The sequence below is a fragment of the Gossypium hirsutum genome, chromosome A07 (genome assembly GCF_007990345.1).
Source record: "Gossypium hirsutum isolate 1008001.06 chromosome A07, Gossypium_hirsutum_v2.1, whole genome shotgun sequence".
Lineage (NCBI taxonomy): Eukaryota > Viridiplantae > Streptophyta > Magnoliopsida > Malvales > Malvaceae > Gossypium > Gossypium hirsutum.
This window is the reverse complement of record NC_053430.1, coordinates 1,677,639-1,690,611: the sequence shown is the minus strand read 5'-3', so window position 1 is coordinate 1,690,611 and position 12,973 is coordinate 1,677,639. Positions and strand designations below refer to the sequence as shown.

The window sequence follows — 12,973 nt, the reverse complement described above, 5'->3', positions numbered from 1 at the left end:
AAATAAAATTTCATTTCGACCCCTAAAAAAATTTTCAGACTTCACCCCACTAATAATCTCTAATTTTTAAAATAAATAATATTACATGATTAAACACGTTGGAATTCACAAATTTAGAATTGTTATAACAACAATTTAAAGTCATTCAACTCAACCATCCACTTTAAATCAATTAGTCTAGACTTCAGGTATTATTATTGTAATGAACCGAAAGTTACGGTATCGGAAATTGAGTCTTGAGTACTGTTTCCGTGAAATTTATTCATGAATATTTATTAGAAATATTTATGAATTATAGTTGAATGGTTATTTAGTGTTTAATTAAGTGAAGTAGCTTGAATTTAGTTTAAAGGGCTAAATTGCATAAGGAATAAAAGTTTAATTATAGATTAAAGAAGTAAAGGGGACTAATCTAGTAATTAGACCCTAAGTGCCATGTGTGTGTTAATATTGAATAACGTGTGTAATAGTTGGTATATATGTGTAATAGCTATAAGATATTTTATGTTATAGCTATTACACATGTTAGTTTTATATTTATTATAGGTTAATAATAGTATAATAAGTAAAATTGATAAAATAGAAAAAGAAGATAGAAAGACTAACAGAGAGCAAACGTGAAAGAAAGAAGAAAGAAAGAAAGAAATAAAAAAAAAGGGAAATTTGAGGATTAAGGCCCTAAAGTTTGATTGGTAAGTTGTTTTAGCTCATTTTTCTTATGATTTTTATGTTTATGGATGCCTAATTCAAAGTTCTACATGTATGAGGTTAAAATGAAGAAAAATAGAGAATTTTTAGATATTGATTTAGTTGAATAAATTGAGGTTTTATGGGTTAAATTGATAGAAATTGAAGTTAGAAGTGATTAGTTAAAAGAATTTCTAAGATAGGTTTAAATAGGGACTAAGTTGAATAGAGCTCAAAATTTATGTTCTATAATAAATTTTATGAGTTAGAAATTGTTAATGAGTTGATTAAAAGAGAATATGAAGCTTAAGTTAAAGAAAAAAAGATTAGTAATGGAAAAAGGACGAAATTGGAATTTTTGTAAAAGTTTGGTAGAAAGTGAAAATGTGTTTTATGAATTAATATATTGATGATTTTTAATTGTATGATTGTTAGTAGCAAACGTAGCACCGGATACGTCATCAAATAAGGGAAAAGAGAAAGTGAACGAAGATATCGATTAAATTCGATAAATAGTGGTTTGTATTTCTATAAACCGAGCTTAATCGTTATTCCTATATTTGATATTTATATTGTATGAAAATGTGAATGAGGTAAGTATTTTTACTATATTGAAATGAATGTGATTTTGAATACCCTATTAACAGTGTCGGGCTAGTCGGATATAGTTGACATGTCATAGGAATTGGAAGTATTGGGATATTCTGACATTGAGTCGATGAGACACTATGTGTCGACTACTGTTAAAGTTTCGGATTTGTTCCGATGAAGTACTTTGTGTACTATAATGTTAAAGTTCCGGATTTATTCCGATGAAGCACTATGTGCTTATCCCGGAGTGTGGGTTGGATCCGTGTATCAGTCAGTGTCCGAATTATGTTAATAAGGGTAAATAAAGTAAAGGTTATTAAAGTACTGATTGATATTGAATAATAGCAATAATGTGTTTGAATTACCATGTTTTAAAGTTGATTAAGCTATTGTTTATAGAAATACTACTGAGAGTATTCTCAGCGTACGGTTTGTTTCCGTGCGCAGGCTAGGTACGAAAGTATAAGGACTCAGCATACAAGCCGATCCCCAAACTCAAATTGGTGAAGTTTCTATCTTTTTGGAAATTGGCATTATACCTAGGATGTCTTTTGGTCATTTTGAAAGTATCTAAGTTGTTAAGTGATATTTTGGTATGTTTTGTAAATGTTACCAAAACCTTAAGTATGGTATGTTTTGATATGTTAGTGAAGAGTAATAAGAGGAAGTGTTGGTAAATATTGTAGAGAGAAGAAATGAAGATGTTATAAACTTAGTTATCAACATTTTATACTAAAACAGATTTAGACAGTAGCGGTAGTCCAACTTTGAAAATATACCAAAAATAGTATAAAGTGAATTAGATAATGAATAAAAATTTTAATTGAAGCTTAATGAATCTATTTTTATATGGAAGAAATAAAATAGGTAAAAGAGTTGTATTTTATGAGATATTTACGTTTTGGTGAAACAGGGTTAGAACAATTTATGGATTCCCTATTCTGACTTTAGAAATTCACCATAAATTTATTTTTATGGATTCCTTATTGAGCCTATTTTTAATTGAAACAAATGGCATAGTCATTGGATTTCTGTACAGGAAGAAATTTGATTCGTAGTGCACAAGGGTCAGAGTAGCCGAACCCTGAAACAGGGGAGACTTTTTCTAATAAACTGTACTAATTGGCCTGACCAAAAATTCTAGAAAAAAATTAGTAAGTAGATATATGAGTCTAGTTTCAGGAAAAATTTACGGAATTAGATTTCGGGTTTCGTAACTCGAGATATGATTTTTTTTGCGATCGTGATGCAGATGGATAGTTTACTACGAAAACTGTTTAAATGCTAAAATAAGTTTTGTAATGTCTCCTGCTCGACTCCGGTGACGGTCCCGAGTAGGGGGACGTTACAAGCTTGATTGGTATCAGAGCTAATTAGGTTTAGTCAGTTCTAGGACTAAATCGAATGTCAATGTGAATCTAGAGGTACATGCCATTACACTAAAATCCAAATATCTTTACTCCACTAAACCACTCTAACCACTCCACTAAACCACTCCACTAAACCACCCCAACCACTCCACTTGCCTATAAAATTTATTTGTAAAATTTTGCTATAAAAGCCATTCAAGACTATGTTAGAATGGTCGGTTTTTTGTTTTTTGAAAAGGCTAGTTTTTGGAGATTAATCAAATATCAAAGCAAAAGAGGTTTCTTTTGTCTATTCTCATCTTCAGTTCTTTGTTTGTTTATTGTTTTCTTTTCAATTTTATTTTATTTTTTTATACGAAAGTAAAAATAAAAGAATCTTACCCATATTTTCATTACCGAAAAAGATTTTTTTGAGGTCCGGCCGCCGTGTACGGTGGCGCCGACGGCGGCCCGTGGGGGTCCGTAACCGAAGCAAAGCCGGGCCAATGGCCGGATTTAGAAAAGAGGGAGAAAGAGAGTTGAGAGCTTTGTTTTATTTTTTTTATTTTTTTATTTTTACTATTATTTATATTATTATTATTTCTCATGTATATATTATTATTTATATTATTATTATATTATATATGCCCTCTCCATATTTATTTATATTATTACTATCATTATTGTTACTTCTATTATTTTTTATTTCTGACTACTATTATTATATATATATATGTATGTATTATTGTTTGTATTATTATTATTATTATTATCACCCCTATTGTTATTACTTTACTTTTGTATTCTAATATATTATTAATATTACTCATATTTTTATTATTTTTGCTATTACTATTATTATTATATTTTAGTGTATATTTTTATGTATATATATATTTATATATAGTATTGTTTTTTATTACTTTAATTTAATATTTTTATTATATTTGCTTTTTGTATTTCTATATTTATTATTATATAGTAGTGTGTATTTCTATTATATACATATATATATATTTTTATATATAGTATTATTATTTACTTTACTTTAATATTATTATTATCATTATATCCAACCCAATAATAATTCTTTCATAAAAGTAATATTCCGTATTTGGTAATTCGAGACAATCGTGCCCTAACTTACTGGGTTTCGATTTTTCTCCTTTAACCTAAATAACGGAATACTCTTTTAAATCACGACATGAGTTTTGAAAAATGCTTATTCTCGGAGATACGAGGTGTTGTGCCCTAACTTACCGGGTATAGCATTTTGTTACCTCGAAATAAGATTTTTGCAAGTAAAGGCAATATTCGGTGTTCGGGAATTCGAGGAAACGTGCCCTAACTTACTGGGTTTCGATTTTCCTCGTTCACCTTAACTAACTGAATAACTTTTTGAAATACACGAATTTTTATATAAAAGGCAAGCTCGCTCTCGAAAATTCAAGATGTCGTGTCTTAACTTACTGGATGTGACATTTTATATTGTGAGACGAGAAGGTCTTTAACATTTGAGCATTTTCTTTACAAAGAGGGATCGTATTTTGAATTCTTTCAAGTTTTTAAATTTTCGATACTAAGACACTAATTAATCAACTAGGTACCAATTTTGGGCGTATCGAGGGTGCTAATCCTTCTTTGTGCGTAACCGACTCCCGAACTCATTTTCTGATTTTCGTAGACAAAAAAATTATCGTTTTAGTAAATCTTAACTTTTATTAAAATGATTAATTTAAGGTGATCCGATCACACCTCATTAAAAAAAGATTGGTGGCGACTCTTCTATTCGTTTTCATTTCCAAAAATCTAAGTCGATTCCCGCTTTTCCAAAAAAATGGTTACGACAATGATAAACCGTATAATGTGAATGAAATGAGTCTGCAACTCCAAGTGTGAATCCAGTAGGAAATCAACCGAATGTTGGAAGTGATAATACTGAAGTCTTTAGAATAATCGCCAACGCCCTTCAAAAAGCGGTAAGAACTATGCCTGCTACGTCCTCTATCCCTATTACCCGAAGAGCTCCAATTAAAGAATTGAGAAAATATGGAGCTATAGAATTTTTGGGTGCGAAAGGAATTGATTCGACTATTGCTGAAAATTGGTTAAAGACTAAAAAAAGAGTTCTGAAGCAACTTGAATGTACACCACAAGAAAGCTTAGTGTGTGTTGTCTCATTACTGCAAGATGAAGCTTTCGTATGGTGGGAATCAGTGATTCAGAATGTACATGAGGAACAGATAAGTTGGGACTTCTTTCAAAAAGAGTTTCAAAAGAAGTATTTTGGAGAAATGTACATAGAGGACAAAAGACAAGAGTTCTTAACACTGAAACAAAGTGAGATGCTCATAGTGGATTATGAATGAGAATTTCTGAGATTGAGCAGATATGCCACTGAGTTTGTACCGACTGAAGCCGACCAATGTAAAATATTTTTAAGAGGATTACGTGATGAATTTAGACTACAGTTGATGCCTCTTAGAATCACTGAGTTTGCGGATTTAATGGAAAGAGCTAAGATGATTGAACAAATTCTCAGAAGGGATAAAAAGTCTGAAGTTGCTCGTTCGACTGAAAAACGTCCCGGAATGGTTAGTTCAAGTCCGCAGCCTAAGCGGTCAAAGGAATCATGAGGTAATTAGAGATTTAGTTCTCGATCGGAAAGGAGTGATCATGAGGTAATTCAAATACAGTCTGAATATTCTCCAGACTACTGTGTCTACTGGCAGTATCCGAAGTCCAGTTCAGAATACTGAAATTCCAATATGTGAGCATTGTGGAAACCGACACAAAGAGGAGTGTAGAAAGTTGACTGGAGGTTGTTTCCGTTGTGGAGCTACCAATCACTTTATTAAAGATTGCCCAAAGATATCTGGAACAACACCGACAGTAGTGCAAGAATCTGAATTTGCTTCTAGAAGCCGGGGATCAAGCCGAAGTAGTTCGTTTGCTAGAGGTGGTACTAGAAGAACTAGTGAGAGTGCTACACAACAATCTGAAGCTAGAGCTCCAGCTCGAGTGTATGTTGTGAGGACTCGAGAAGAGAAAAATGCTCACGATGTGGTGACATGTATATTCTTATTAAATTCAGCACCCGTTTATGCTTTAATAGACCCTGGGTCATCACATTCATATGTTAATACGAAAGTAGTTGAGACAAAAAAATTAGAGTCTGAATTGTCTATAGTTATGATAGAAGTGTCTAGTCCGCTGGGACAAACTACTTTAGTGAACCATATATGTCGAAGATGTTTGTAATGATTCAAGATAGAATATTCCCTGTTAATCTGTTGATTATGCCATTTGGCGACTTTGATGTTATTTTGGGAATGGACTGGTTATCAGAACATGGAGTGATTTTAGACTGTTATAAGAAGAAGTTTATTGTTCAGAATGAAAGTGAAGATAGAATTGAAGTAAATGGTATTTGGACTAATGGATCAATTCGTATTGTTTCGGTCATTAAAGCTAGCAAGCTTCTTCATCGAGGTTGTAATGCTTTCTTAGCATATGTGATTAATTCGGATTCAGTTGAAAGTCAGTGTAGTAAAATTCAGACTGTATTTGAATTTTCTGATGTATTCCCTGAGGAATTACTTGGATTACCCCATGATCGAGAGGTAGAATTTGTGATTGAAGCCTACCAGGTACAGATCTGGTATCGATACCTCCGTACCGTATAGTACCTACTGAGCTAAAGGAATTAAAAGTACAGTTACAAGACTTATTGGACAGAGGTTTTATACGACCTAGTACATCACCATGGGGAGCTCCAATGTTATTTGTTAAGAAGAAAGATGGGTCGATGCGGTTGTGCATTGATTATCGACAACTCAACAAAGTGACTGTCAAGAACAAGTATCCACTTCCCCGAATAGATGATTTGTTTGATCAACTGAAAGGAGCTTCCGTATTTTCAAAGATTGATCTGAGGTCCGGATACTATCACTTGAAAGTAAAATAGTGCGACATATTGAAGACGACATTCCGTACGAGGTATGGGCATTATATATTTTTAGTGATGCCATTTGGACTGACAAATGCCCCTGCTGCTTTTATGGATCTTATTAATCAGATTTTTCAGCCATACTTGGATCAGTTCGTAGTAGTTTTTATCGACGATATTTTGGTGTATTCCAAGTCAGAAAAAGATCATGAGCAACATCTCCAGATTGTTTTGCAAATACTACGGGAAAAACAATTATACAGAAAATTGAGCAAGTGTGAATTCTAATTATCAGAAGTTGTGTTTCTTGGTCATGTCGTATCAGCGGATAGAATTAGAGTCGATCCAAAGAAGATTGAAGCAGTTATTCAGTGGAAAGTTCCTAAGAATGTATCAGAGGTACGAAGTTTTCTCGGATTAGCTGGTTACTATCGAAGATTCGTCAACGGATTTTCAAAGATAGCCTTACCGATGACCAAGCTACTACAGAAGAATATTTCATTTGTTTGGAATGAGCAATGTCAGAAAAGTTTTGAAGCATTAAAACGAATGTTAACAGAGGCACCGGTGTTGACTTTACCAGAATCAGAAAGAGATTTTGTAGTGTACAGTGATGCTTCATTGAGTGGACTGGGATGTGTACTGATGCAAAACGGGAAAGTCATTGCTTATGCTTCACGGCAACTGAAACCGCATGAACGCAACTATCCAACTCATGATTTAGAATTAGCAGCTGTAATTTTTACCTTGAAGATTTGGAGGCACTATCTTTATGGTGAAAAGTGCTATGTTTATACGGATCATAAAAGTTTGAAGTATTTACTTTCGCAAAAAGAATTGAATCTGAGACAAAGGCGTTGGATAGAGCTTCTAAAAGACTATGATTGTGTCATAGTCTATCATCCAGGGAAGGCTAATGTAGTAGCCGACGCACTGAGTAGAAAAGCTGCGATTGAATTACGAGTAATGTTTGCACAACTTAGTATCACTGAAGATGGAAGCCTTTTGACTGAATTAAGAATAAAGCCAGTAATGTTTGATCGAATCAGATCAGCACAATTAAAAGATGATAAGTTGTTAAAGAAAAGAGAGATGATTCGGAATGGTACAACAGAAAATTTTAGCATTGATGGAAATGGCTGTCTAAGATTTCAGAATCGACTTTGCATTCCGAATAATTCTGAGTTGAAAGAGTTAATTCTTCGAGAAGCTCATAATAGTCCATTTGCATTTCATCCTGGAGGTATGAAAATGTATCGTGATTTGCGTGAATTGTATTGGTGGTCGGGAATGAAAAAGGATATAACTGAATATGTGGCAAAGTGTTTGACTTGTCAACGAGTGAAGGCAGAACATCAAGTTCCATCGGGATTACTTCAACCCATCAATATTCCTGAATGGAAATGGGACCGAATAACGATGGACTTTGTGACGGGATTACCGATGTCTACAAGTAAAAAGAATGCTATCTGGGTAATAGTTGATCGACTTACGAAGTCAGCTCATTTCTTAGCTGTGAGAACCGATTGGTCGTTAAAGAAACTTGCTGAGGTTTATGTTCAGGAAATGATTAGATTACATGGTATTCCAAAATCAATAATTTCTGACAGAGATCCAAGGTTTACGTCAAGGTTTTGGAAGCAATTACATGAATCTTTCGGTACTCGACTTCACTTTAGTACAGCTTTTCATCCACAGACTGATGGTCAGTCTGAACGGGTAATACAAATTTAAGAAGATATGCTTCGAGCCTGTATGATTGATTTTGAGTCTAATTGGGAATATTATTTGTCATTAGCTGAATTTGTGTATAATAATAGTTTCCAGTCAAGTATACAGATGGCACCGTATGAGGCTTTGTATGGACGAAAATGCCGATCACCCGTATGTTGGACAGAACTGAATGAGAAGAAGATGATTAGACCTGAATTGGTTCAAGAGACGGAAAGTACAGTTAAGAAAATTCGGGAAAGATTAAAAACTGCTTTTGATAGATAGAAATCGTATGCAGATTTGAAACGACGGGATATTGAATACTCAGTCGGGGATAAAGTATTTTTAAAGGTTTCACCTTGGAAGAAAATTCTAAGATTTGGTCAAAAAGGAAAATTAAGTCCTCGTTTTATTGGGCCTTACGAAGTTATTGAGAGAATTGGACCAGTAGCGTATCGATTGGCCTTACATCCTGAACTACAGAAAATGCACGATGTCTTCTATGTTTCTATGCTAAGAAGATATCGATCGGATCCTTCACATGTTATTACGACCGAGAATGTAGAGATTCGACCTGACTTATCGTATGAAGAAGAACCAGTTGAGATTCTAGCACGAGAGGTAAAAGAATTATGTAATAAATGTATTCCTTTAGTAAAAGTGCTATGGCGAAGTCACAGTGTTGAAGAAGCTACGTGGAAACCGGAAGAAACGATGAGATCTCAATACCCCTATCTCTTTTCAGGTAAATTTCGAGGACGAAATTTATTAAGGGGGAGAGAATTGTAATGAACCGAAAGTTACGGTATCAGAAATTGAGTCTTGAGTACTGTTTCCGTGAAATTTATTCATGAATATTTATTAGAAATATTTATGAATTATAGTTGAATGGTTATTTAGTGTTTAATTAAGTGAAGTAGCTTGAATTTAGTTTAAAGGGCTAAATTGCATAAGGAATAAAAGTTTAATTATAGATTAAAGAAGTAAAGGGGACTAATCTAGTAATTAGACCCTAAGTGCCATGTGTGTGTTAATATTGAATAACGTGTGTAATAGTTGGTATATATGTGTAATAGCTATAAGATATTTTATGTTATAGCTATTACACATGTTAGTTTTATATTTATTATAGGTTAATAATAGTATAATAAGTAAAATTGATAAAATAGAAAAAGAAGATAGAAAGACTAACAGAGAGCAAACGTGAAAGAAAGAAGAAAGAAATAAATAAATAAAAAAAGGGAAATTTGAGGATTAAGGCCCTAAAGTTTGATTGGTAAGTTGTTTTAGCTCATTTTTCTTATGATTTTTATGTTTATGGATGCCTAATTCAAAGTTCTACATGTATGAGGTTAAAATGAAGAAAAATAGAGAATTTTTAGATATTGATTTAGTTGAATAAATTGAGGTTTTATGGGTTAAATTGATAGAAATTAAAGTTAGAAGTGATTAGTTAAAGGAATTTCTAAGTTAGGTTTAAATAGGGACTAAGTTGAATAGAGCTCAAAATTTATGTTTTATAATGAATTTTATGAGTTAGAAATTGTTAATGAGTTGATTAAAAGAGAATATGAAGCTTAAGTTAAAGAAAAATAGATTAGTAATGGAAACAGGACGAAATTGGAATTTTTGTAAAAGTTTGGTAGAAAGTGAAAATGTGTTTTATGAATTAATATATTGATGATTTTTAATTGTATGATTGTTAGTAGCAAACGTAGCACCGGATATGTCATCAAAGAAGGGAAAAGAGAAAGTGAACGAATATATCGATTAAGTTCGATAAATAGTGGTTTGTATTTCTATAAACCGAGCTTAATCGTTATTGCTATATTTGATATTTATATTGTATGAAAATGTGAATGAGGTAAGTATTTTTACCATATTGAAATGAATGTGATTTTGAATACCCTATTAACAGTGTCGGACTAGTCGGATATAGTTGACATGTCATAGGAATTGGAAGTATTGAGATATTCCGACATTGAGTCGATGAGACACTATGTGTCGACTACTGTTAAAGTTTCGGATTTGTTCCGATGAAGTACTTTGTGTACTATAATGTTAAAGTTCCGGATTTATTCCGATGAAGCATTATGTGCTTATCCCGGAGTGTGGGTTGGATCCGTGTATCCGTCAGTGTCCGAGTTATGTTAATAAGGGTAAATAAAGTAAAGGTTATTAAAGTACTGATTGATATTGAATAGTAGCAATAATGTGTTTGAATTACCATGTTTTAAAGTTGATTAAGCTATTGTTTATAGAAATACCACTGAGAGTATTCTCAGCGTACGGTTTGTTTCCGTGCGCAGGCTAGGTACAAAAGTATAAGGACTCAGCATACAAGCCGATCCCCAAACTCAAATTGGTGAAGTTTCTATCTTTTTGGAAATTGGCATTATACCTAGGATGTCTTTTGGTCATTTTGAAAGTATCTAAGTTGTTAAGTGATATTTTGGTATGTTTTGTAAATGTTACCAAAACCTTAAGTATGGTATGTTTTGATATGTTAGTGAAGAGTAATAAGAGGAAGTGTTGGTAAATATTGTAGAGAGAAGAAATGAAGATGTTATAAACTTAGTTATCAATATTTTATACTAAAACAGATTTAGACAGTAGCGGTAGTCCAACTTTGAAAATATACCAAAAATAGTATAAAGTGAATTAGATAATGAATAAAATTTTTAATTGAAACTTAATGAATCTATTTTTATATGGAAGAAATAAAATAGGTAAAAGAGTTGTATTTTATGAGATATTTACGTTTTGGTGAAACAGGGTTAGAACAATTTCTGGATTCCCTATTCTGATTTTAGAAATTCACCATAAATTGTGTATTAAGAATTAGGACTCAAACTTCATTTGTATGGATTCTTTATTGAGTATATTTTTAATTGAAACAAATGGCATAGTCATTGGATTTCTGTACAGGAAGAAATTTGATTCGTAGTGCACAAGGGTCAGAGTAGCCGAACCCTGAAATAGGGGAGACTTTTTCTAATAAACTGTACTAATTGGCCTGACCAAAAATTCTAGAAAAAAATTAGTAAGTAGATATATGAGTCTAGTTTCAGGGAAAATTTACGGAATTAGATTTCGAGTTTCGTAACTTGAGATATGATTTTTTTTGCGACCATGACGCAGATAGATAGTTTACTACGAAAACTGTTTAAGTGCTAAGATAAATTTTGTAATGTCTCCTGCTCGACTCCGGCGACGGTCTCGGGTAGGGGGACGTTACAATTAATGACTTGGATTCAATTATTATATGCACTGAAATGACATGTTGTAATTAAGTTTGGGAGGTTGGCTGGCTACCAAATCCATCCCTACATATTTTCTAAACCTTTAAATGAGTTTCTCTTTTTTTCCTCCTATATTTTACATCTTTCAAAAATTATTTATAATTCCTCCCCAACTCATAAATAAAAGGATAATACGTTTTAGCACACTAAAATCCACGTCCTCTTGTATAGATAGTGCCCATATTAATTAAGCTAAGAGTAAGACTCAACCTACCCAAATTATCTAAGTTTATTTACTTAATTCATATAATTATTTTAAACAAATAACAAACAAATTTAAAATTTACCATAAACAAAATAATCTGAGTTTTATTTCAATTCACTTGATTCATGCACTTATTTTTAACAAAATTCAATATGACTTCGGATTTCAACATCTTCAAGATTTTCTGTTATCTTACATCTTAGAAAATCGAAATTTTTTTATTTGGAAAAAGACAATTTAGAACAAATAAGAAGGTAAAAGAGAAAGACAGTGGCCTTGGTCCACCCTGAAATGGTAGATTTGTCATTTATGACTTTGAAATTTTTATGAAATTACATAATAGTATAATGGTAAAATTTCATTTTGATTCTCAATAATTAAAACAATTTTCTAACATTATCCCTATCTAGAAAATGAATTTCTTATTAGAAAATTATAGTTTTCTATTTATCTTTTTAACAATTTCCCACTAATTAACATGCATTTTTATGATGAAACAAGAAACTCAGCTTAATTCTGCACTATTTTTTTTTTTACAAGATAAAGGGGGAAATTTGGGTTGTCAATTCTATTACTTACAATATTAGTGGCCTCGTTTCCCATGGCAATTGCTATTCGAATGAAAATGAAATCAAATATAGAAAGAAATTAAAATGCCTCAAATCGATGCACCAGCAGTTTGAATTTTTAATATATATATACACACTAAATAATGAAGTTTATTTGAAATTCTCGTCATTAAAATTTGAAATTATTATAATGTGATCATAGTAGAAAAATAATCTAGTAGAATTTGAAGACTCACACGTATAATTATCCATAATAAATCTCGAACTCAGATATTTAGAATCCAAAACCTTCACTTTTACCAACTGTGTTTATTATATAATTAAATGGGTTAATGAATTTTTAATAGTATTAGTGGTTTGGATCAAAGCATAACATTAATAATAATGAAAATATCAAATTGTCTCAAATTAAAATATATAAGGACTAGATCTTAAAATTAAATGTAGTATTTGGAGAATGTATTCTCATATTTCATGTTAAATGGAAGGCAAAACAACAAAGGGAGGCCCAAACCGGGGCCTTGCTCCCTACCCTTAAAAATGGAAAATTTTATATTTTAGTTCTTCTCAAAGTTGTAATGTTTTAACTTAATACATGATAAATATTT

At 32.0% G+C, this 12,973-nt stretch overlaps 1 protein-coding gene across 1 annotated transcript; it reads left to right on the top strand.

Annotated features, from left to right (window-relative positions):
• The first annotated feature begins 4,615 nt into the window (after positions 1-4,615).
• Positions 4,616-5,888, top strand: LOC121232307 (uncharacterized). Its single transcript, XM_041118046.1, has 3 exons — positions 4,616-4,923; positions 5,017-5,221; positions 5,340-5,888. Exons 1-3 carry the CDS (start codon positions 4,616-4,618, stop codon positions 5,886-5,888), a joined length of 1,062 nt encoding a protein of 353 aa, XP_040973980.1.
• The last annotated feature ends 7,085 nt before the right edge of the window (positions 5,889-12,973 follow it).

Coding starts and splice junctions, on each gene's coding strand:
- LOC121232307 (XM_041118046.1), top strand. CDS start 4,616: ATGCCTGCTACGTCCTCTATCCCTATTACCCGAAGAGCTCCAATTAAA. Junction 4,924..5,016: donor AAGAAGTATTTTGGAGAAAT/GTACATAGAGGA, acceptor GAGATTGAGCAG/ATATGCCACTGAGTTTGTAC. Junction 5,222..5,339: donor CTGAAAAACGTCCCGGAATG/GTTAGTTCAAGT, acceptor AATATTCTCCAG/ACTACTGTGTCTACTGGCAG.